Source organism: Acromyrmex echinatior, chromosome 12, assembly GCF_024713525.1.
Source record: "Acromyrmex echinatior isolate Ae372 chromosome 12, ASM2471352v2, whole genome shotgun sequence".
NCBI lineage: Eukaryota > Metazoa > Arthropoda > Insecta > Hymenoptera > Formicidae > Acromyrmex > Acromyrmex echinatior.
The window spans coordinates 2,899,068-2,926,773 of record NC_141863.1 but is presented as its reverse complement, the minus strand read 5'-3'; the positions used below and the strand labels follow the sequence as shown (position 1 = coordinate 2,926,773).

The 27,706-nt window shown below is 31.0% G+C and overlaps 2 protein-coding genes across 3 annotated transcripts in view; both read right to left on the bottom strand.

Moving 5' to 3' along the window:
- Positions 1–773: 773 nt before the first annotated feature.
- On the bottom strand, positions 774–5,451 carry LOC147907738 (uncharacterized). Its single transcript, XM_087411930.1, has one exon. The coding sequence runs from the start codon at positions 5,261–5,263 to the stop codon at positions 4,871–4,873; it is 393 nt and encodes a 130-aa protein (XP_087268056.1). The 5' UTR covers positions 5,264–5,451; the 3' UTR covers positions 774–4,870.
- A 144-nt stretch (positions 5,452–5,595) lies between these two features.
- Positions 5,596–27,706, bottom strand: part of LOC105153818 (semaphorin-1A) — a 219,764-nt gene continuing 197,653 nt past the window's right edge. The window contains exons 6-15 of one of the 2 annotated variants that reach the window (XM_011068895.2): positions 24,824–24,911; positions 15,018–15,122; positions 14,114–14,202; positions 13,638–13,779; positions 10,970–11,318; positions 10,443–10,525; positions 10,114–10,212; positions 8,827–9,111; positions 6,896–7,033; positions 5,596–5,946 (exon numbers count right to left, since the gene is read on the bottom strand). In XM_011068895.2, coding sequence (XP_011067197.1) covers positions 5,630–5,946; positions 6,896–7,033; positions 8,827–9,111; positions 10,114–10,212; positions 10,443–10,525; positions 10,970–11,318; positions 13,638–13,779; positions 14,114–14,202; positions 15,018–15,122; positions 24,824–24,911 — 1,695 coding nt within the window. In that variant the 3' untranslated portion in view covers positions 5,596–5,629. The remainder of the gene's footprint in view (positions 5,947–6,895; positions 7,034–8,826; positions 9,112–10,113; positions 10,213–10,442; positions 10,526–10,969; positions 11,319–13,637; positions 13,780–14,113; positions 14,203–15,017; positions 15,123–24,823; positions 24,912–27,706) is intronic. The other variant, XM_011068896.2, reaches the window with a different exon arrangement.

Genomic DNA, 27,706 nt, shown 5'->3' with positions numbered 1-27,706 from the left:
CCGCCCGATTTTATATTGTATTTACTAATAACAATGTTGCTCTCTCGCATTTGCGCAAGCTAAATGTATATTGCATCTTTATTTTAATTCTTTAAACTAGCTGATTAAAATTCTGTACATTGATTCTCTCAACTTGGTTTCCGCTGGTCCTAATTATATGTTGCTTTCGGAAACATATTTTTCTTGACAGTTATATCAAACGATTGCTGTGATATTTTATCAATTTCTGCTGTTGACGCTAATAGAGAATTCAAATTCTTTCAATTATAATTTTGTTAAAAAAAAATATTCGTATACATTGAAACGTTTATATTTTTTTATAAATCATTTCAAATCTATACTTATATATATATATATATATATATATATATATTTCCAAATATACTATATATATATATATTTCCAAATATACTATATATATATATATATATATATATATATATATATATTTCCAAAAATTGGACATAAAATTTTTATAGTCCTGTTGTGTGTATAGAAAATTATAACTATCTTGTAATAAAATTAAATAGAAGATAGATGAAAAAGATATAAAGTCGACAATTAAAATACAATTTCATCACAGGCTACCACTTCACGTTTCTCTATGCTGGTGTGTGTGTGTGTGTGTGTGTGTGTGTGTGTGTGTGTGTGTGTGTGTTAAAGGAAAAAAATCTCCTTTACTTTTATTTTTAATACTTTCGCAACCGATAATTTTTTCTAAAATTGGAAGCCGAATGTATAGGTATGTGTTTTCAAAAAAATTAATCGAACACTTTTAGCATTTAATATTTTTAATTAAATGTTTAGATAACACAGAAGAATAAAATTAAGAATTAACTAAACATTTTTTGACATAAAATATAATTTAATTTTTTGTATGATATTTTAAAAATTACCTTTTCATTTAATTTTAAGATTAAAATTAACTACGTTTAAGTTCATTAAAAAAAAAGTATACATTTAAAGTTAAAATACAAAAAAACATATTACTATGTTAACGCTAACTAGTTATAAATTTTGAAAAGTCGTAGTAAGTCAGCGGTTGCAAATGTATCAATATGACATGATTAATACATTCATTATATCACGTTGGATTTTGAAAATTTACAAAATATACTATATCTGCGTCGCCTACTTAAATTGCTTCAAAATAATAAATGCTCCATTATATAATTTCAGATCACGCATGTTACTTAAGTGATATAACTTTTTATTCAATAATAATGAGGTAATTTGTTCCAGTAAAATAAAATTTATGGTTTATCACGTAAATTATTGTTTGCCACATATAACGCTGATAGTAAATGTATTAAACAGTTGTCTGAATACAATATTTTTCTGTGTAATTTATCGATGTGTTCAATTCCACTATAAATTCCAAATGAATGACTTGATGTTAATATGAATCTAGCAGTTTCTCACGATTTATATTATAAAATGGCTGACGCAAGTACGAGAAGCTTATAAATGCTTCTAGTCTATTCATAATTAGAAATTCATCTTCTTTCGTACTTATGACACAGGGCTAGCTTTAAAAGCACGATAAAGTCAGTTTTAAACAGAGCGTTATTTTTATGTACATTGTTCGTATATGCAAATGGTATTCTAACATTACATTTGTATACATATGTAAATTTATACGCTTCCCCAGTCCCTTTCAATTTAGAAATATTAATGTATAACAATTCTTTTCTACTGTCATATATCTCGTGTTAAGGTACCTAGTTCGGATGTTTCTATTACACAAACATCGTTATATTTTATAAAAGGCTTGCCAGCCAGGATCGATCGAACGGGGGCATGGCAAAAATTTATTTAAGGAAAGACAGACTTTTACAAAGTCAGCGCATAAATCTAATTAGCTGCCTCTTTTTATTTAACACATTCGTTCTCGATGTAGCAGACTATAATACGAGTAGTCTATGCGAATTAAAAACGAATATGTGTTGCGTAAATGCACATGTATATATGTGCACATATATGTATATGCATACATGATATTAAAAAATTAGACCGACAAACTTTAGCAAAGTATGAATGATTTTAAGTGAAATATTTTTTTGTCAATATTTTTTGTCGAAAAAACATATTATTAATAATGTTTATTCCTTAATGTCTCTTATGTTTCCTCAAAAAATTTACCGGTTTAAAATTTTAACATCTTATATACATGTATGTACACATATATATATATGTACGTACGTACGTATGTACGTATGTATGTATATGTATATGTGCAGCAATGAAAATGCAATATGTATAATATCAATGTATCACTGCTGCCCGCGTGACGAGTAGCATAACGAATGAATCTTCTTGTTTAAAATGATCTCAACGATAAAAAACAGTTCTATATGTATTTACACGACTTCTCCTCTTGCTTACACAGCACGCAGTTACCATCATATATGCGGCTATCTACATCGAGCCCTATGGTCGAACGCGAAAGCACTTGAACAACGTTTCATTATACCCTGATCTTTTAACGTCCAACATTCAATGACAATCGATGAAAATCGGTAAGGTGTCTACTGTACTGTTCGCTCGAGGCGTGTTAGAATTTACGCGGCAGTGTTGGTTAACGAGCGATGAGAAAATAGCGCATGAAACGGCAGAAAGTACCTTTCGAACACGTACGAAATTGTATTTGCGTTGTTCTGATTATGGTATGTTAAACTTAACTTTAACGTTTGTTAAATAAGAGTTTTTCAAATTGATACATTCCTTGATACAGATATAAATTATTATAAAAAAAAATGAATTCATTAAAAATGAATTATTTATAAGCGTATAGATGGATCAAGACTGCGCTGATTGCGCGAACATGATTAAATCTCATCACAGAATAATTTCACACATGTTGAAAGTGCATTTTCTGCCGTTTTAATAATCTAAAAACTTCTCAAGACGCTCATCATTAGAGGCACTCTGTCCGCGATTGAGCTGTCAAGTAAATGCGCTCGTGTAATCGTATCGCAGTCGTTATTATAATGCTAGCAGAATCAGTTTACGCCATTATCTATAATTTTGCACACCGGTTCCTTTCGCCAGAGTTTCTTCGAGGATCGCGTCATCATGCTAATAGCAGAGGTATAAAACATTTAAATAACTACGAATTAAACATACAAATATAACACGTCTAAATTTAAATTAATTAAAATTAATTATATATACGACAAGATCAGTACTATGACTTTTCTCAAACAATACTTGGACAATTCATAAACGTCTTCTTCTTCTTCTTCTTTTTCTTACATTAGGCCTTTGGCCTGTTGTAATATCTCTCTCATATGTTTGTGATGCGCACGTTGATTATTTAAATTGCCATAAACATATGGGACCTACAGTTTTAATGCCGGTTCCGAACGGAATTTTTACGAGCGGAAAACCGGTATTTTTCGAGAAGTGTTTTTCTAGGCAAGGACACTCTCGGGAGGTTGCCGGCTTTTTCTGAGAGCAGACACGTAAATATTTTCTACCGGGTTTCTACCGGGATTGAATCCGGGATTTCTGGCATAAATCAGTACGTTGTCATGCCATGCTCACGCTCTACTTATACACATCGTATGCAATTAATATTACATTAACAAAAATATAAAATTTAAATTAATTTTTTAAATGGATTAAAAAATAGAATAAAAATAATAAATTTAAAATTTATAGATACTTAATATGACATTTCGTTAAGTTTTCAAATAGCGAAAATAGCTGAGAAAAACTTTGCAAGTCTCTTGCTTGAATTTACTATAGATATATCACCTAGCAAATTACTGATACAATCGTAAATATATATATATATGTACCTATATAATTATGTATGTTTCATTCTTTTACCAATTTTTTTTTGCCGCAACTTTATGTAACTTTATGTAAATTTTTGCACTATCATAGGATTTTTAACTAATGTATATTCCTCGAAGAAACTATATACTGTTGCCGTTATATATGCCCGTGAGAGCTAAGTTATTGATAAACATACTCTCGTTCGTATTCCCCGCCATTACCAGTACTCACAGCACGGCAATAAGTGCACAACGATATTCAAATTAGTCTTACTTAGATCTCTCTCTTTCTCTTTCTTTTTCTCGTCCCTTCTATACTTCGTTCCATTCTATTGAATATCTTAAACAAAACGCATAAATGAGGCACTTGCCCGAATCTATACCGGCCATATTAACACTCCGTTCCTGTTATAGATCAAGATCTGCCAACAATTAATACACGGAAGGCACGCCTCGTCTTTCGCGCGAATGCTTAAATGTCTCTACAGAGTGTTTTTCGTTTTATCTTGCATCAGTCTAAGCACCTAACAGGCCACTGCTACGAACACAGTCCTCATATGGTATCACATTACATTACTACAATTCAATCTTCGTCGTCGTTGTTGTCGGCATATGCTTTCCCTTACATTTGACTTTTTCTATTATTATCGAGACAAAAAAAAAAAGAAAAAGACTTCAAATTGAATCCTATACAGAATGATTCCACGGTAATTGCGAGCGTGGAATCGCGCGACGGACGATACTTGGCAAAGCTTGAAAATACTATAAAAAAGTAGATCCTGGGCTTATCACGAGACTATTCGCCGTCGACACTTACGTGTCGCTACGTGATCACGATAGTATTTTCCGACGTAACTTTCAGCCACGTGTTCATTATGAAGCTACGGGAAAAGGGGAAGAGGGGTTTCGCTGCACGTAGTACCATATCCATAATAATTCCCGGCTCTTCTTCGTAATGTTGCAGAAGATACATACAGTTTCTCACTTTCAGCACTGCTAAATCTCAAGTGCACAAATCTCATGCTAGATGTTATACTCATAATTAAATCATAAACAGAGTCGCTTCGTCCGCTGATACGAAAGTACTGTCACTCTCGCGGCGCTTCGTGAGTAAGTCCTCGTCGAAAACACACCGAGTTCGTATCGTCGCGTTTACGATAGTTCCTGTCCCTAAGCAGGAAATTGTCGTCCTCCCTGCTGTATTGGGCCATGGATTGAGATCGTGGTGGCGGACTATGCGCGGCCATGTACGTGACCATGTTGTTGAAGTTTGGCAGGAATTGCGGATTAAAGAGCGATAGGATTTTCTCGTTAAGTTCACGGGGACTTCGGGTGGGCACCATATAATGATCCCTCGCGTTGCTCGTCACACCGTGCCGATCAAATAGATCATTTTCGATGGTAGGATGTCGCCCACAGAGATCGTCAAAACTATTTGCACTGTCGCTGCCGCCGGATTCTTCGCACGTCGGCGCGTTCATCAATGTCGTCTCAACGCACTCAGACTCGGACTGATGGTACTGACTACATCTCTGGGTCGCTGCTGATCGTTGCTGCGTATCGTAACCATCGAAGTATTCGAGTGTGCAGACTTCATCATTCCCGATACTCTCGTAATGATCCTCATAGCGATCCTCGTCCGGCTTATGGGTGTTGTTAGTATGATCCGTGGCGATACCGGTGGTGAGGCTTGTGGGCGTCGTTCCGTCGTCGTCCTCGTCGTCGTCGCCGTCCTCGTCGTTGCGCTCATCCGATTCCGCGAGGTCGGAGGAAGAGGAGGTGGAAGATGCGCCAGAACCCGTGGGGTCCTGTGGCAAGCCTCAAACGGCTCTGTGTCGCCTTCTGTATCATATATACGTTTTCTTCACCTTTTGTACTGGCTTGTTTTCCGCGGACGAATTCGCGTTCTTGCCATTTGGATTCTTGGGCGGCACATTCAGCACGAGATTGATGGACTTGTTGTTGAATCCAGGCGACTCCGAGCTCTCTGTTAGTCGATTGAGTTGTTGTCGTTGCTCGGAGGGTTCTGGGTATGAAGACCCGCGTAATCTCTGAGAGAACCAGAAACCAAAGGCGAAACCAGCCACCAGAGAACAGAAACAGGTCCCTATTAGTGCACCCGTTAATGTTTGGGCCGAATATACTACCGGTGTTACGGTCACGCCTGTAATCAGAATGCAGCAAATTGAAGAACACTAAATATTAGGATTGTCTTTTGCGAAAACTGCTCGCGCGTTTTGTCTCTAGTGTTCGGAATGGAAGGGAAAAATTAAAACGAATAAAAAAAATGAACAATAGTACAAACAATAAAAACATAATTGATCTTTGTTCACCCATAAAACATCACCCATATAATGTGACAGAATGTTTCGTTAGAAGCATTTTTGATAATATAATCAAGAAAGATGTTTTATATCAAAAAGATCATGATCCTACATATTTAAATGCTGAATAAAATTTCTTTATACAATTGCTTCGTTTTCAAGAAAATCGATATGAAAAATCGGAAAATATACCTATATAATAGTTAATATAAGTAAGTGGTGTTATTAAAAAATTTCAATTAAACAGTTTTTAACTACATTGCAACATAAATGGTTCAACGTGTTTTTCATAGTTGCTATATAAAATTAATTGCATTTAAAACAATAAAACAATCAAATAGAAAATAATTACGACTGTCGAATAACGCTTTTGTAAAACCATATTTTTATATTAAAACCATATTTTTATTTTAGTAAATAGAGAAAAAGAGAGAAGAACAGAGAATCATAATTAAAACAAATTAATCGATAACGTAAAAATTATGTAATCTTAAAATAGAAAAGGTAATGTTTTATTTTTTCAAACCTTGTTTTTTTTCTTTAAAAAAAAAACAAAGCTACACATAAAGGAAAAGAAAAATGATTGATATTTCTTTCCTCAGTTATACTATCAATAACGGATCATTCTGTTAGCATACCGATAAGACATTAGTTAAAAATACAAACATAAAAATAAACAAAGTACCATGAGAGGAGAATCAGTTAAAGTGGGATCGTATATTATGAGAGGGATTTTCGAACACTGTAGATAACTGAACTATATTAGTGTGATGTGATGATGTTGGTTACCTTGAGGCTCATTAGCCCTTGGCTGTGTACGACCATACTGATTTTCTCGATCCAATTCGATGATGATTTCATTCTCCCCATCGGGTTCTTCGCGTCCAATTTCGCGCGCCACCGCTGGTTGGACGGACTTCGTTACCTCTGGAGTAACATTTACCAATATGATGATAGACGACAGATGATTACGTATAAAATGATTTCACATAGTTATTACAGCGTACATTAGATACCATGTATACCTTTATACATTTATAGATTTAGATTTGGAGATTACATTTATGATAAAGAAACTTTATAGATGGTTACGCAAACGGCGATTATTAATTTCTATTCTACCCGTTCATTTTGCTACTATTACTACTAGGGTGCAGTCCACTTGACATTATAAATGTCAATGTTTGAAACTTTTGATTGATCAATTGGAAGAAAGAATTTTACTAACTGACCAAAAAATGTTTCGAAGCATTTGTAGCATCAAGTGGACCGTAGCCCTAGACATGACATTTATACATTCGTACACCATGACTGTGAAGTGAAATATTTAAAATTTATTTTTTTCTGGATTAATTTAATTGTTGCTTTTTAACTTTTCATGTGAAATATTTGCAATTTCTAAACTTCAATTTCAAATACAATTTCAAACAGTTCGAAGTCATGATGTACATTAACCATCATTAATATCTGATGCGCCCGACCTGGAAACGCTGCGAAAATATACATAACACCTAGCGTACGCATGAATAGATATGTATACCATGAAATAGCTGACCATGAGCTGTGTAGCCGTGCGAGCAGTATTCTTAGCATAGTTGAACATGCGAAAAATATTACTTAATTGTTTCAGATCTGACACATGTATAGCGTCCATATACTTTTGAAATTTTTTTTCAAATTTTATATAGGTATTTTGGATATTATTATAAACATTTATACTTTCTTTATTCCTTTATGATAAACATTATCTTCCAATAAAATTCTTTTTCAATCCTTTTTTTCGATTTTTTAAATAAAATTACATCAATTAAGTAAAATCAAAACAAGAAAAAGTCAGATTTGAAGCAGTTTGATGTTTGCTAAGACAGTTAGATAGTTATAAAAAGTTGCCCCAAAACATTTATTGTCCATGTATTCTTTAGCAGTGTATTAGACGAAAAAGCGTGCCCACAAAAAAATAATCACATATCTTGATTGTTATTAGGTTACACATATTAGGTTTTAGATGAGTTGTCTCTTTTCTATTTTTTATGTTTTAAAATAGCTATACGTATATTCAAGCTTAAAGAAAGAGGAAGTGTGAACAAAGTGGAGGAAGCGTAATTAAAATAAATACACTTAGTAGAAGAGTTTTTAAGAAAGTTTTGTTTCAAAAAGATTGCCTATTTTTTTCAATTTTCTATTTAAGTTTTTAATTTCCTATTTTATAATTTTCCGATCTTCCTTTCGCAGAATGAGTATTGCATGCTGAGGGACAAAATTAATTGTTCGCGTTGAAAGTACAAGATTAAATAGACTACGATATATCAAAAGTTGCATAAAAAACCTTTCGAAAAAAATCTCGAAACTTTGTAAAATCCGTACGTTAAATTCGTACATAACGTATAAAAAGCACAATCTTATTACTTGTTCGATACCAATTATCAAAAATAAATTCGAGTAAATTGCGTGCTCTCGAAATATTCAAACAAAAGTAGATACATCTGAATTTCAAGTTCGAAAAATTTATATTATTCGAACCAATTTGTATAACTTTGCATTCGTCATAGCAAAAGAAAGTTAAAATAAAAAATAAAATGGAAAAGAGAATCAAGTCATAAAATTATTAAACAAGCGATCAGAGATAGCGGTGTACCACAATATATCATACATATATTCACACATTTCCGGGAATAATCCCGATTACAATTACAACATAGTCTACATATCAAAGACAGTACCTGGCTCGTGCCCGCAGCTTCTGTGTCTACCGGTCGGGATATCTTGAAACAGTGTCTTGTCGGCATCGTTGTCGTGGAGTTTCGTTAGTACCGCCACGCAGAGATTCGCAGTCGCATCCCAGGCGCAATGAGGATCTTGTAAGGCGACACAAGATCTGCAAGTAGCCGCAGCAGGTGAGTCACAATGATGTAAGGGAACTGCGCGGATCTCAGAGTCCGCAAACACCACTAGTTTACTTGCTTCGCCAGCTAAATGAACTACCAAAAGATCTTTGACCGCTTGACCTGCAATAAAGAATTACATATCACGATATAAAATAATGTGAAACATGTTATGTGTTTCAAAATCGCACAAAATATGTTTTAATTTTAGTTTTTTTTTGTTTGTGTAAAAAATAAATAAATAAATAAAGTGTTAATAAATAAAAGTATATGAAAATAAATTTTTAAAAAGTTATAGATACCTTCGATTATTATTTATTTTCTAAAAAATTTCAATCTATTTATTAACGCCAAATATCCAATCAATAAAGAGATAATAGATTCGATCACACAAATAAGAAAGTTATTTAAAGAATATGAAAAAGCGTGACATTTCCAAATATCACTTCATTAAAATGTTATTATTAAATACTTCGCGTACTATATATATATATATATATATATATCATGAAAACGGATACTGTGTTATTTACCGTGATGATATGATTTATCTCTTTAAATTTTTACTGGAAATAACGCAACATATACACGTAAGAAATATGGTATGCGCAAAGCTTCTTAGAAACTTTTTAAAGAAGCATCGAATTTCTTATTCAATCTCAAGTCGTCTTTTCGTTTGACTATGTTCTACATTCTCATCATATGAAAAGATTGTACCGAAACCGAACGCGCTGGAAATTCAAACAAATTTAGATAGTTTGCGTTGCAATTGATCTATTCAAATTGGCAACGTCAAAATTTTTCTCTCCGTTTGCATTTTTCATCCTAAGGATTTAAATACTAAATATCTTGAAAAGCTCGTAAAATTATGCAGTAACGCACTTTGCATTAATGCGAATTCGATCGCATTGTATGATTAATTCCTGTTTACTTTTCACAATATTGTATACTTACTTACTCAATCGTGTACAATATTTTATGTAACTTCAGTATAAATATAATTATGCAACATAAAAATATGATATTCATAGATAAATATATATAATAGATTAACCAAAAGTAAAAAAAATTGTTTTAACTTGCAAAATAATACAATTACAAAATTTACACAGTAAATTTACTTACCAAATTTTAACACTTGGACGTCACTGACAATAACTTGACCAACATTGTCGTATGATTCTGGTGCACGTGTGTTAAGTGCTTTCAAAACGCGGCCATCATCTGTATGCAACAAATAAATCTCGTTAATCTCCCAGAAATATAAATTATCATTATTACAAATATTACATATATATATATATATCATTTATAATAATTATATTATTATTATTAATAATAATATAATAGATTGACCATTATTATAAATATAATAATGATATACAATTGCGAATTAATATAATAATTAATATATTACAATATTTATATTATTATAAATAATTAAATAATTATACCTGTTCCAATATAGAGTATATCGTAAGCTTTACCATCCAAAGCCTTTACTTGAGGATCTACCGCAACTTTGGTAAATCTATAACTATAAATGTTAAAATTCCATGTGTTAATGTTTTTTTATACAAAGCTATTAATACTATTAAAAATATGTAATTGCAACAACAGCTTTAAAAATAACTTTCGATTGAAAATTTAATAAAGTTCAAAGTAAAATTTATGTTAAAAGAATTCTCTCTATTTTTTTGCACATGTGTAATATGTATAACAATGCATGTATATCTTTGTATACATTTGATATTAAAAAATATACGTTAAAAATTGAGAAGCTATAATAAATGATTAATTTAATATTTTTAAGAAATATCTATTTAAAATTGACAAAAAGATTCGTAGTTTAAATATGTTGCACCAAAACGTGTTTAGGTATAAAGATATTATATACATAAGACAATGAGAATATATTACAATATATTAAAACTATATTAATAAAAATATGTCAAAAATATTAATCAATCAAGTTACTTACTTAAAACTGGTTTTAGTTATCACAGGTAATGAAAAGTAAGATTGCACAGCGTCATCCATGAGGGGGTGTGCCTTGACGAAATTAACAGTAATGTCCGGAAGTGTTCTGGAATCGTTAACGCAGGCACCGGGTCTGGGTTCAGGTACCTTTTCCTGAAGTACTCGCAGCCAGTTGCTGTTTATAGTCTCTTGCTCTTTGAAAGCACCCTGGAAGACCTCGAGAATGTTGTCCATAGAGAATGCACAAATAGCTGAGCCGCCAATGGAGTTCACTGGGGTCGTGAAAACTCCATACACCAAACGCGCAGACTTCCCCGCGTATCGACCATCCGTAACATCGCTCGTTGACTCTAAATATGACAAATTATTCGAAATTATTTCGAAATCATTTTCGTCTTATAGATGGTAAGTGCAGACGCCGTTCTGAACATTTTTCTATGGAAATATTTCATTACTTGCATAGAATGATAAGAAAAAAAATGGATCGTATAAAAAATATATAAAATATGCATTATAACAAAATAATTCACAAAATTTAGTCAAAAAGTAAGAATTATTTTTTTAGACAAACCATTTTTTAATCATCTAATTAAAATTAACGATATTATCTGCAATTTACTGGATTTAAATTCACGATTCAAAAAATTGTTCAAGTATGTATTTAACATCGACGATTTTACATCGATATTTAATTTCGTGTTACTCAGTTTAATTTTTGCGTTCTACGTCGTACTTAAATCAAATATCTCCTTTTGAAAATTACCGAATTAATTAAATAATTAAAAGATTTAAATTTTAATGTTTTCAATTTCAATAACAATTTTGTCTGTTATCAATTTCTTTCACATTTTTGACACTTCATGCTTTGATATTAATAAACATGTCTCATCATTAGTCTTAGTTCCGCGATTATTATACAAAGTTCGAACAATCAGAGAAGCAGCCAGTGATTTCGCGGCACCTCTCAGACATCTGGAGACGCGCCAACTTCGCGAATCCAACATAGGGATTTCAATTCGATATGCGGCGACAATATTCTACGAGAATAGAGTGCTTCTCTCGTTCGTTCTCCATTCCTACTGGTTTCTAAACGCGATAGTGCACCGCTATTGTACTTCACACTCGAGATTAGTCCATTTCGCTGTACGATAGATAGCTAGAGTGACTTATCCGATTTCATTGTACGTGTAGGAATGGACGAGAAATAAAGAAATCGATAAATGTGACAAAAAATATCATATAAATATAAAAAAACATTTAAAAATATTAAATATACGAATGTTCTTATTATAATGCTGTTAAAAACAAATATTTATATTTTTATTATTGTAAAAGAATATGATTCCCTGTGCTTTAATAATAATAATGAATCTCTCTAATATTTACATTTGCAAAGAATGTTATAATTTCTTTTCTTATATAAAAATTTTGCGTAATTAAATGTTAGAATGCAACTATTACTTTAACACAATATTATTCTTATTACATTAATAGGATATGTGTATAATGTGTAATATTTGTAGAAATGTGTAATATTTGTAAGCAACATTCTTTGCTTTTTCCCATTCACGCAAATACAAATATTAGAAATATTATAATATGTATGTCAACTATAAGCAAGAAAGCATATAATTGTATTGCATCTTTAAGTTTGGATAAGCTTACAAATATCTGAAATACATAGTGGTTTCGTATTTGACAAAATTAAAAAAAAGTGGAATTTCGAGATACATCGAGATAATAAAATATATTTTAAAAAAATATAAATATTTTAAATAAAAGTTTTTCAGAAAAGAAATGTGATAAATTTTTATATAACATGTTTTTATAAGATAAGTCATCAATATTTTTATAAATAGGGAAAATGATAATATTTTTTAATGTAATTTTATTCTCTCTCTCCCAGCCATTTTGCATGTAAAAGCAACATTATTTTGCATATTAAGGGATAAAGTCATAAAAAAAAATCAATAGTTTGTGAGATATTTCATATTTTATTCTGAGATATTTCGATATAAAAATATGAAATATTTTTTAAAATATTCATTTTTTTATGACTATTTTAATATTACTATGCGCAAGATAATAACAAATATATATATCAATTTATCTAAAAAGTATATATAATTACATTTTAAAAAGTATACAATTTGCAACATGTGATATAGTATATTGTAAATTAGACTACGTATTAAATAAATTGCATAAAATATTAACTTTTATAGAATGGAAAGCCATTAATAGTGGCGCTAAAACAGTATTATATTTTGAGGCAAAGAATATAATAAATTATTATAAATTAATATAATAAAATCTTATTAAGAAAAAAAAACGGTAAAATTTAAAAAATTGATCCTGCCATCCTCTAAAGGCTGAATCCAACTACACTCTTTCTACGGATCTCTTTAAAAGAGCAACTTTTAAACTCTTTAAAATTGCATTTTCTTTCTTACAGTATTTCGTAGAACGGGAAAGTATATCGGGCGGAAATCGCAGAAAACTGAAAAAGTAGAGGAACAGTATATGCACTAAGTGGGAACTAACGCGGTGCAGAATCGAAGAGGCTCTTTTACGAGGACCTTTTAGAAGCGTGCGAGAGCCCTCGTTTGAAACTACTCGAGCGTAGTCACGATCGAAGCCGCGAAAGGACCGCGCATATGCATACTCACGTATTTCGTTGAAATAGAAGGGGTACTCTCCTGGTACCGAACAGTTGAGCCTCGCTTTCAGGAAACTCGTCCATCTGTCGCTAAATGCGTGTGGCCCGCCTTTATCGTGCTGACAGACTCTTCCAACTCGTGAGTAGACTGACTATATAACGTGAATCAAACTTGTGAGGCGATCAATCAATATTTTACATTTTTCTATATTTCTGTATTTTTATAAACGGATGTGTTATTTTCTAGATATTATATAAGAGATCTTTTTTATTCAAAACATCCAACGCAAGAATTACAGTACGGAATTTGTTTAATCTTGACGAGTTAAAAATAAAAAGACGTGTGTGTACGGGACACAATTCAAATCGTTTCCTTTATAAATCTCTAAATTTTAATAATTTTTTTCAAAAAACAATCAAAAATAAATTCAAAATAATTAACAAAATTTATTCAGGATTAAGAAATATCGAATAAAAAATCCTCACCTTTCCGCAATTCATGTATTCTACGGCTGTTTCACGATAGAAGAAGAATACATAATCTTGATATGCGAATGTGCTGACAAAGTTTGGACCTAAAATAATGAAATTGCATCGAGTTCCATTATTGAATTTATTCTATAGAATGTGATATTTTACAATATAATTTTTTCACCTTGATATTTAATGATTAACAAAAATAAAATTATTTTGTTTGTTAGCGATAAGATCAGGCTAAATATTACAGGTAATAACTTATTTCTTATGAATTTACATAATTTATATGATAATGTATACATTTACATAATTTATAATATAATTTCTTATAATTATATATTATAATTTGTATTATAAATTCATATTTCAATAAATTTATCCGATATTTACATAAAGTGATGCTTTAAAATCAAATTGTTGGTTTGGTAATTTGAATCGTTACTGTGTGATAGAAATTTCTTCTCGTCTTATTTAAAGATGATATCATAATTATCTTTAATTATATCATTAATTATAATTAATCTTGAAATTAATCTTCTCGTATTATTGCACTCGTGTCTATTAAAATATCAGATAATGAAAGAAGCAAATCTAAAAAATTATGTAATTATCATAGAAATGAAATTATTTTATCTCTGTTTTGATATAAGTTGTAGATCTACTTTCCTATCTCATAAATTTATTTAGCAAATTCTACAGAAGCTGTATAAAAAATCTGTGTAAATAAATACGCGCATATTGAAATTAATTAAATGCTAGATATTTTTCGAATTATAGAATCGAATATTGTATTATAGATATATATATAATATTGTTTGCGCAAATCGAATAAACTTATAAATAAAATTGCGAGAAATCGTGGACACCACATCAACGCCACATGAATTTCTCATCGTAATGTCTAGGAGCTTACCATTCAACTGATTGAGATCCGAGCGTTCGGTGCGAATTTTGTCTCTGTGAATCAGCGGCTCTCCGCCAGAGAAGTCAGCCACCGTCGCTGCGTATAACTGTCCCTCTGAAACATGCATAAACGTTTCCGTCAGTCAGTCGCACCTTCCACATTTGCAAGCTAAACGAGCACCATCAGGTCGATGGTTGTACAGCGACTCTCAGGGTTAATTCATCCTCCTACTAACGCGTCTCTCGGAAATTGCCCGTTGAATTTACGTCGGTGGTACTATCCGTAAGATTCATATGTGTGCACGCACTGGCATGACACTCTATGGCATGACCGAACTTTCGCTTCCCGCTATCAAAATCCTCGAAGGACCAACGCGCGACGGAAGGCCTTGGTGTCCCTAAACGATGCCATATCTTGAATCAACGCAGGTGATTATACGAACTCATTCCGCCAGTCACTCCCACATTCATGACTTTTCTATATTAATTTCGACACAAATGCTCTATGTTAGTTATACGTGAATTATTAAAAAAAATAAGTTAACAATTTACAAATTTCGTGCCAATAAATTGTCTAATTTTAATTAATACAACATCGATTTGTTCTGTTCTTCAATATACTCTTTCTTTCGTAATTCTTCAATAGAAAATAGCAATGTAAGACCTGGTAGTTTCAGAGCTTAAAGAGTTGAGCCTTAGAATTGTATTGTAAGACTTGAATTGACAAAGGTGAACAGTATTTTGAAATGGAGAATTAAATGAAGAATTATTTTCTTTCTTTTCGTAATAAGTTTTTGATGAAAACATTTCATGATTTATGTATATATATATAATATTCTTACTCTATTATTGTATGTAAAATATATTCATGATGGTCATCTCTAAATTGTTCCATTAATTTCGCACATAAATATTAATTTTTTAATTAGATAAATGACAAAGACACGAAAATAGAATGAATAAATTAGAAAGTTGAAGATAATTAATGAAAAATGTTCAACGAAAAACAACAATGCACTTAATAAAAATGGATCCAAAAAGGTATATAATATAATATAATAATTATAAGGAATGATTAAAATACGTCATGCGACATAAATTCAATAGAAATAACTATCTCGCATGAGCGTAACATGTAAGATTAAAGTAATGTATGAAAGATTGGCGTGTGTAAGTCACATTAAAAATCATATATTCCACATACACTTTCCACAAATGTGTAGATTACTTCAATAATTGCTATAATATAATAAAATGAAGAGGTAAAAATAGTTACTATTAATACGTTAATAGCTAATATTAATAGTACATGGTATTTACGAAGATTAAGTATAATGTATTGTAACATATTTTATTTTGTGAGTTCAGTTTGTAATTAGTCAATTTTTATGCTATTTAGAAATAAAAAGAAAGAAAAAAAATCAGGAAAGGAAGTTACGTGATTAACAATATAACGATTGTGGCGAAAAAATTTGATACATTTAAGTGTAATTACTCTTTCTTTCATTTGATTACATAAATGAAGAAAGAACCTGTCATTATCTACGTTTATTTATTTTATTTGTATATAATTAGTTTATATTGCACTGAGTACTTTCTTGGTATTTGCTTCTTCATTGAAATTTGACTATCATAACATTCACAACTCAAAGAGAAAATAATAGGTGTGGTATCGTGCGAACAAAGTAGGTTCCGTAAGGGAATTTAAACACAAAAGGTTGGTATAGAGGGAAGAAGGTAGATGATGTTAAAACGAGAGAAGAATATACATACATTTTAGGACATATATAATCCCCAAAGAGTACAAGAGAAACCTTAGTTCTATTAATATTACATTAATACAAAAGACGGTTTCGTCTTAAAATATTTGTCAAATAAAGGTGAAAGAGAAATTGCGTAATTTTAATATAATTTTTTAGCATTTGAAAACTTTATTCTGATTTTAATAATGTTTTTTCATCTATAATACAAAATAGTTTCAATTTCTTTTTAAAAATTAGGTAAACACAACTAATTTTTTATATTATTCTAGTATTTTAAGACAAAAAATAATGATCTATAAATTAAAAAGTTCGTAAAAATAGAAGGGGAATCAGGAAATTATTAATAATCTGATAAATATATTATTCGTATGATTTGTTCATCATAATTGAAATCTGAGATGATAATTTTCAGAAGCATTATATGTGTATATTATTAGGTGTTGGAATTAATTCGTAGCGTTTTTAAATGAAAGAATGTTATTTATTTCACATGAGCATTAAAAAATACATTAATGAAAGTACTTCCCATCACTTGTAAAACGCTACGAATTAATTCCAACACCTAATATAATTCATGTTAGATGAGTAATATTTTCCTGTTAAAATAATTGAATCATAATTGCTCAAATTTAACAGAAAGTGCAAATATAAAATAGAATGGGTTTAAAATACCGTTAAAATTATATTTTATCAAAGATATATATGTATGTTTTCATTAGCACTGTAGACACAGAATCAGCCAAAATAAATGCAATACATACAATGAAAATAATAAATATATTGAACTATAAATTGTAAAAAATAAAATTAATATGTAATATGTAATTACTATTTATATAAATCATCCTATTTAATAAATTAGAATAATTTACTAACAATAAGTAAATTCACAAATATTGCATTCGAATTATTGGATTACAATACAAATTATTTACTACAGTTAATGTTAAAATAAGTATGACATCTTGTATGAAAAAATAATTGTGTAAAAAATAATTGTGAAAATATAAATGAAAATGTTGGTAGATGGTAAAATTTAAAATAATAATTAATAAGAATTATTTAGTATTACTTTTCACATTACATCTCTAAATTGCCTTATGCAAAAAAAGAGTGAGGATGCATCATATATGTAAACATAAGTAAAGAATTAATTTTTACACATACTTGTATCCTCATATTAGCATAAACGAGAAGATCAAGAACTCTAGAACTGACATTCGCATGCAATTTTGAAGTGGTGTTGTAAAACCAATTCCGTGTTGAGGAGCTTATTTTCTACGGATATGGAACGGCTTGGAATAACTTTGCATAGTTTTCAAACACATTTCTTTCCCTCTAAAGTATGGATTTAACTCTCTCTTATTCTCGCTGTCATTCTCAAAATCATAAATTTCTTCTTGCTGTTCTATGGAAGGAACTTTGAGACACGATGTTTACGGTCCCGCCAAACTTAGGCAGCTCAGCCTCGAGAGTATATCTTGTAAAACAACAAGAACAGTAAAAGCAATAGATTTAATGCAAAAAATGTTTCGTATTGAATATCAGTAAAATTTTAACAAGAAATCGAAGAAAACTTTCTACAATTTGATGACACTAGATCGAAGCGATATTTATGTTTACGCAACAATAAATCTGCTCGATTTCTGCCGTCAATCTCTCTGTCATAATATTGTATGTACTCGGTAGATCTATTCGATTTCTATCACCGATATGCTTTCATGTTGTGTCTGCAGGTTTGCCAGCAACATAATGCGGATACAATTCATGTCAATCTGTTGTAATATACTGGTACCAAACTACTAACATATTGTTATCTAGATATTATCTAGGTATACCATAGATAATAAGAAAATAAATATAAATATATAGAAATTAATCTGCTAATCCAAACTATATGCATTTGCTAATATCCAATAATATATAATTATTTAATTATAGTATCTTCACTAATATCTTATATTTTAATAATGCCTAACGAGTTCGATTGTACGCATTAGTGCACACTAGTGCTATATTAAAACAGTTGTGCACTGATTTAATGCAAGAGTAAAAGCCTCTAAAAGGAAAGCCTCTAAAAGAAAAGCCCCTAATATGAAATAGCGGCGTTTCTGCTAAACTAATGAACGCTATCTATTGTTTCCATCATGAATTTGTTGCTCTTGGATTGAAAATTATTTAGTAGAAAAATTTATTATTAGATCATGCCTGTAGATCATTGTAAAACAAGATTTTAGAATTTGGATGTCTTCAAGTTTCATTGAAATGAGCATTTAAATCTTGTTTATTATTTAATAAATAAATATTTGGCAATAAATTCTTCATGTAGTAATAGAGTAAGGTCATACCAATAGAAAAATACGGGATATGTTGAATTGTTTAATTACAGAAGTTAAATTTGACGATTGTAAATCATTCAGCCTAGACGATTGTAAAACATGAGGCATGAAAATCATAATATGAGATATCCAGGGTATTCCTAATATGAAATAACCCATGCTCTTATGTTATAGTGAAAATCGTTGCTAAAGTATAAATGTTATTGTACAATAATAAAAAAGACAACCGGAATGAACGTGCGATGCTTGATTTACTATCTTGACAACTATCTGAAAACGAGTTCTGGATATAATCTATCGTATGCTCATTTTTCGCGCACGCTGGCTGTGTTTGTATTTTAGAAACATTAAATAAAATTTTTTAATTGCATTACTGATATACCTTGCGTTTTACTATCGATTTCTCGGGGCATCTTATATTAGGAGCACAATTTTTTGATTTTGCGATTTGTTCACTTTTTACATTTCTTTAATTAAAAAAAAAAAAAAATGGAATTTGAATTAAATTTTATGTAACGTTATCTTAAAGCTTATTAAATTCCCTTAAAAAATGATCTATTATTTTTTTCAATTCTGCCTATAGCCATCTAGCATTTACCCAAATGAACTCGGTATCTCATAATAATAGGAGCCTCTCCTCTATAAAGTAATTAAGTTTCTATCTTGAAACTTTTATTTCCAAACACACAATATGCACGTGTATGGAAATAAATTGTTCAATTTTGTTAGAGAATTTTTATTCAAAGAAAAGCTCGTCATCTAGAAAATAATCTTGTACGCGAACAATTTTTCTCAGCGTCGGGCGCAATCGGTCGCAAAACCCCGGAAAAATCCATGGATTTTGATCGCTATATGCGTTTGCCCAGAGTACATAATACGCCGGTATACACAACGGGTATCCACAGTGCAACTGCATTTCCTTTCCGTGTTCTCGTAAAGGAGATCCTCGAAGGATTCGCCACCGCGGCTCCTCGCGGGGCTCCCATATTTCACGTTCAAAAAGCACGATGGGATTTGAGGCCGGCCAACGTATGCGCGCGATAAGTGTATATAGCGGCCGGATAGTCATATATAACGGGGGCGAGGCAGACGTTAGACTTAGGGGGATGAACGTGCCCGTTGCAGGCTACAAATCTACGGTGAGCCTGTGGCAACGCCGAAGCTCGCGAATATCGTGTGCCACGCGCGTAATACCTGCGGGAAAGAGACTTGGCTACGTACGCGCGAGCAACCCCGTCCTCAGCATCCCTCCGCTCCGCTCCGCTCCGCTCGCATCTCAGCGACACGTAACGCGCTGAGATCTGGGGCTGCCTGCGTACGCGCTGTACTTAGGAGTGATTTAATGCACCGTTGCGTCGCCGACGCATTACGCTGGCTGCTGTCGTCTCTGCGAAAACTTAACGAAAGTTTCGGCAGATAGCTACGGGTCGCTGTTGAAAGCGGAATTCAGAATAAAGCCGCTAACAAAGCATAATACATTGTAACATGGGAATAAAAAGGATTTCGAACACTAAGCGGTTTTGAGTAACGATATCTTTTGTGAATTTTCATTGAAGAATTGCCATTTTTCGAATAAAAGTTATGCTATATAAGGTTATTCAGGAAAAAATTATTATGCATCGTACTGAAGAGAAGAAAGTCTAAGTAAACATTGGTCGGAAGTTCAACCGTTTCTGAGATATAAACAGTTTTCTATGGTATCATAACTGACTATTGGCTTCTACGTGTCGTATGCGACGTGAAGATTTATCTCAGTGTTTATAAATCGCGTTTTCTGAATGTTCTGATTCAATTTACATATACACTTTATGGTGAAAAATATAACGGGATGAGAAAAATGAATTAAATATATTAAATCGAAATAATATTATCTGTAATTATATGTATAATAATATAAATTGTATGAATGAACGTATACTGATTGTGGCTACTATGTGGAAACATTCACTCTGATCTGACTCTACAAAAATAAATGTTGAGGGTTTCGCTGTGTGCAGGAATAAAGCTCCTGAAAGGATTTTGTAAGATGACGAAATTCCTCAACGTGCAAGGAAGAACGGTATCTCGCTCGAAGTGGAAGCAATATAAGCACGTACAGTGTCAGTACAAAGAGGCTATTGGTAAAGCTAAGAGACGAAATTTTCAGAGAAGATCTTCGAAATGGCAAGACTCTGTCAGATCACCTCAAAATCAACGAATACGGTGATAGAACGCATTCTGTATTTCCCGCGAGAGAATATATATATCTTCTAAGAGGAAAGCCATGAATCATCTTACGAATCGTATTTTAGATCCTAAAAGAAATAAACCAAATTCGTGAAAATTGTCGAAAAATACAGAAAAAAGTGTTCGCATGTTTAAATTAAAGTAATGCACATAAATTATTTTAACGCACAAAAAACATTTTTAAAAAATATCTGTAATGTTGATTATTTTTCTAGTACAAAAATATATCAATCAATTGCGGAATAAGTTTATCAAACTAGCGAGAATGTATGAGAAATTAAAAAGTTTCATAATATTATAAAAATTAATGTATATATTTAAAAAAAAGATAAAGAAGCACCTGTTCTAAAATGTTTTTCTGTTCACAAAATTCCAAACAATGAATTTTCAACTTGTTTAAACTTTAATCTATTGAAAACGTTCCACAATTCATCTACATGTTGTAGATAATGAAAAGAAAACAAGCTATACACTTCTGTTTTCGCAAACTATTCCACTTCTTAAATTCAACGAGGTGGCCGTTTACATTTTTAAAAATTTCAATATAAAAATCTGGAAGCCTTTGTACACACTTACCAAAATAAAATAATACAAGATATACGAATATTTATAATTAACACAATTTATAATTAACAAAAATTTATATTATTGTTTTACTTATGTATGTACCTTATTATAATACGAATAAGATCTAAAATAATATAATAGATATTAAATAAATTATATAGTATGTGTGCGTACACATTTACGCTTTAATTATTTATATCGCTCCATTATATTTTACTTCCGTTATATTGTCCTTCCCTCTATTTGTACCTCATTAATACACAACATGTAATTAAATATGGAAAGCGATCCATATTTAGGAATAAAAAAATACAAATTTAAATGTTACAAAATAATTGTGTAATTAATAATTAAATACAGCTAATAAAGCAGGAATCGGCTGATAATTAATGTAGTAATTGCAACTCTTTGTATCTTATATTGCAATCGTATTTTTAAGAACAAAGTCACTATATAACAAAGTTGCTGGGAGTATATAGAAAGATATAAAAATATGAGAAAAATTAAAGAGAAAGAGTATGAACTTTTGATAAACTTTTAATAAACTTATATATAACAAAAATGTGACAATCGATTTTTTTATTTTATAATTATACTAAATTGCAAGATCATATTAGTGATATAAAAATATCGTCAAATATTTGATTACGTTAATGCTTTTTAACAGATAAGATTTGAGATAAAAAAAAAGATTTTTTTATCAACGGAAGATACTTCTTGTAGTCAAAAATAAAAAATGACATGAATATATTATTTTTCTTAATATTGTATTTTATTAATAATATTATCTTTTATTAATTTTTTTTTTATTTTACAATACTATTTTTCAATATTTTTCACTATATTATTTATCTTAAAGAACGATTTTTATTTAGAACTTTTAAATAAATACATAAAAGGAGATATGAAAAATTGATCCGCATATTTTCAATTTCTTTTTTGTAATTTCAATTATTTTATTAAAAATTAAATGTATCAAAGATAATATCTTTTACAATTTAAATGTGCCCAATAGACATGCCATTTACACATAGAAATTTCAAACATGTTTGTAAAACGACTTCATTGAAGCAAGGTATCGTTTGCTTTGCCAGAGTATTGATTTACCGTTGCACTTTGGCGAACATACGACGCGCGCACGTGCCTCGTAATCAGCAAATTATAACGTTCAACGTATGAAACTGCACGTTATACATCATACAAGTAAAAAGTTTCTCGAGCAAATAGATAGAATATATTTTTATCAAATTACATATCAAACTTATTTTCTCACAGCATTAATATCACAATATTAATGTTGTTATTTACAATCTACGTTATTGTTATTTGTAAAGTTGAATGTATTTTTCTATCATCGTATTAGCATAATTGTACATTGTACATAACTAAATACCTATTCTTAACAGAAAAATTAATTGACACGTAATAAATAACGTGTATGTTATATTTATATGTTTATACAATATAAATGATATATAACAAAAATAATAAAATACTGTGATGTACGCGATATAATAAAATAATGAAATAATAAAATAATAAAATATATGTGACGTAGCGTAAAACATTTCTCGCTACTGTTTTGTTATCTAACATTGTCTAGGATAATAAAATTGAAATTAATTTTGCAGGTTTTGAAGGTGCAATAGTAGTTGTAGTAGAATTCGCACTAATCTGACAGATATAAAACATCTCTGAATAATTCCAGAATCATTAATTCATTTCTTTAATGATTCTTTAACACGTGTGAAGTCCATTCATCTTTAACCCTTAACTGGGGCAGTGAGAACATACTGCGTAACTAGAGCACACGGTTTTCATGAACCGATCTCCCTTCTCATGCTAAAGATAGCAAATATATTAAAAGTAAGTTCACTGCAGAATAAAGAATTTCTGAAGAAACTCTTTAAGAGAAACAAATATTTCAAACAAGCAAACGGCTAAATCCATTGAATAAAAAACACAGTTATAGTGCTTTAGCTTCAAGATTCTCTTTGAAAAAGAGGGATTGTGCGGATTCATATCACTGGTTAAAGAATAATTATTTGAAAAATAAAATAACTTTTTCTTCAGAGAATTTTCAAAGAAGAACTCAGTTAAAAAAAAATTACTCTCTTCAGTACAAAATAAGACTGAATTATAATAATGATAGAGAAAACACGTAAAGAAATAATAAACTCTGTAAATTAGATATGGAAACTAAATATGAAAAAAACCTGTATGATAATCGTGCTCTTTTTTATCCCGCAGGGGGATGAAAAAGGGAATAATTTTTACGAATCATCTGTCATAATTGTTTACGCAAATTTAACAAATTTGCTGCGCGGGACGCAATCCTGCGTGTATCTCAATTCTGTGCGGAATACACAAGGACTCGTGATATTCGCGTTGAGCTTCTCGTTCTCACAAGCTACTTCACTCGTTGTAGAGCGGTCGAATCTCTCAAGTGGCACTTACTGTCGTCAAAGCCACGTGTCGCCCGTCAAATCTGGTATGTAGTGCACAGCATATGTTTCACAATGTAATAAAAATGTCCTCGATAAATATTTTCCACAGGCGGAAACGATTTTCGGAGCTGCATAGAGTGGCATGGACTTCACGTAAAAATATTTCGATAACACTGCTATCACAATGATCGCGCCGACGTTTTCGTCTGCGAGAAAATCTATTCTTTGGGATATTACTTAAATTCATCCAAGAATAAAATAAATATTTTGAAAAAGTATAAATTTCTGTATATCAAAGCTTCGAAACTTCATTTTCCGGAGTTCGTTCAATATTTAAAGAAAATAGAATTCTATTCAAATTAAGATTTGAAAAAATATTGATTTTATGTATGATATATTTCTCATCAATTCGATTGATCTCGTCATACAAGTGTTAAGTACATTATTCGTATTGCTATAAAAGAAGAAACTTACCGGCAAAAACCGCTGTGCTATTGTGCCGCGGATCGTAAGGACAGAGTCCTAAACCATCCATGTCGCTCTGTTTCACGTACGCTCCATCCTGAAATACAAACAAGAAGTATTGAATTATAACATTTTTGCATATCATATACAATACCTAAAAATGTACAATTTTTAACAACTTTTTAAACCAATTTTTTTCATGTAAAAAGTACAATTCAAACGTAATTTGAGGTCGTCAAGATAAATGAATCACTGTAGACATGAAGAGTATCACAATTGCAAAAAAAAAAAAAATGAAATTTAATGTCAGTCACGCTATTTCCCGGAAACATGAGACGCGAGGAACAGCTCGAAACTTCCTATCAGGAAATTGATTTTTCTTACGCAACATAGCTTCCTATGGAAATATTCATTCGCATTTATTCGTCTGTAAATGTGCTCTATGTGCGTCTAATGTGTATATAAGTAGGCAGTGGTACAGTATCAATATGTTAATAATGTAATAACTAATTCCAATCATAATTATTGCGCGCGTATTTTTTTAACTTATACATTAACAGATAATCGAAATATTACAATATAATTTATCTCGCTGTATCAGTCAGACTTTTGACCGTTCGGTGAAATGACAATCGACATGATAATAAAATAATTATATCCAATCAATTATGCGTGACCTATATGTTTTATCGAACAATGGCCATGCAATGATTACGATTGATTGACAATTTTAATACTTTTTTCCCTCCTACTGGTATTTCTTAATTGTTGTACGTGTGAGCTTAATTGTTGCGTAATGAAAAATTTAATTTCGATCAAATATGAGCTCGCAACAGTCAATTTATAAATGTACTTGTTAATTTCAATACTTGTTTAAAGAAACGAATATTTAATAATAAAATTAACAATATAACAAACTAATCAGATTTGTTATAGAATAACACAATCACCCCTTAATTACTCACAGGACCAGGATTGACACTCTCTTCATTTATTGTTGCCGCAGGTGTAATACGTTGTTTAATATTATTTTCATACATGTTCGATATTGATTTTAGTGTATATGACGAACTCTTCGTTCACAGAGTGAAAATATCGATATCGTGATTTACCGCGAATATAATAATATTTCTCTCTTTGATTGATGTATCAATTTATGTTTACCATATTCGTCGTACGCAATATATTTTGGATATCATCTTTCTGCTATGACAAATGTCGAAGCATTACAATGATGCGTCGTCCTTATTCAATCCTGCAAATCCTAGTTACGTAACGATTCGGGAACTACGATTGTTTCCGATCTAGAGATAGAGTAATAGTGATGGAGTAATAGAATTATTAACGTCGCCGTATCGATACAAAAAAGCCCGAAATCTCGTATTCGTCGTTCGTACTTGTCTCGCCGTACTGGCACCGTGATTGAGTTTGCTCGCGACCTACAGGTTTTACGAACGGTTCGTATCTAGAGCGAAATTTGTGGTACGATAAACTGACTCAATAGAAGATTGGAAAGCGAGTAGGACATGCCAGGGATCTACGCGTTGGTTGTTTGGCTTCTTTTATTTTGTCCGCTGTCTAATTTTTTCTTTTATAGAGCATGGAACAGAAATAAAACGTCGCATGTGTTTAATCGTTGGAAAAGTCTAAAATCAATCTTTTCAGAAATAATTCTCAAAAACAATTTTTTTGATTAACACATACATTTTGATAATTTTAAATTTATGAAAAAATTTATTGTTATAATTTTAAGTTTGTCTGATAAAAAACATTTATCTGATAAAAAAAGTCACGATATACTTTATGTACGACTACTATATGTAAATTGTTATTATATGATAAAACAATTTCAAAATGGATTTAAAACTAAAAGACAATCAATAGATTTAACACTGAAAGACCAAGAAAATTTATAAGCATATAATTTATTTAATCTCGTTTTTAAATAGTAATCAATTTCTTATTTAATAATTTTTTGTAGATATAATAAATTCTGCTAAATTAATAAAAATCAATAACAGATTCTAACAAATAATTTTATATCTTAAATAATGATATTGCATTATTACTTAAATAAAGCATTGTTCGTGATCGATTAAAACCGTTGAAGATAAATCAAGAAAGAGAAGAGCTAGTTATATAAATTTGTAGAAAAATTATTTGGAAGATTATGTATGTTACTTATCTTGGAAGTAACTTTCTATTCTCCCCATGAAATTAGAACAGAAATATTTCTAATATATCGTATTTGCTAAACTACATCAGAATCGTTTTTCGTAAAAAGATATACAATATTAGATTGAAAATTCTGCAATTGTCCGATAAAGGATAAGTTCTGTACACGTTTCGCGGTATGAATGCCTGTCATTGAACTGTAATGACATCGTTTCGAGTCGTTGTTCATTGTACTGTATTCGCCGTATTCGCAAACGTGTACAGACATTGAAAAAAAAAAAAAATATCGGTAAATCCGCTTGGTGCAGCGTAAGACAATTAAAAAAGTTGCAAGCGAGACCACTGCGGCCGGCCGCAGTAATATACCGAATACGCGAACAGTGTCGCAACTCGTGCATGCATGCAACAATGCATGTAAAGAAATTGAAACGTGGCAGGGCTATTCGACACAAACGGCTATTCGATGCACTACAGCCCGCAGTTGGGTATTTCGAGACGCTGGTTGAGTCTCACGTACTTTCTAGGATCCTTTAGATTTCTTTCGTTCGTTTCTTCTCGAATCTTTTCTTCTTTCTAGTCTCCTTCTTTTTCTTTCTGTTCTCCTTGCCTGCCACGTATCCTCGTTTCATCTATTCTCATCTACTAGCAAGCGGTATCGTAACAAGGCCAAGAGAGAGATAAACAGAGGCGCGCAATAACGACTATTTTCAATCCATA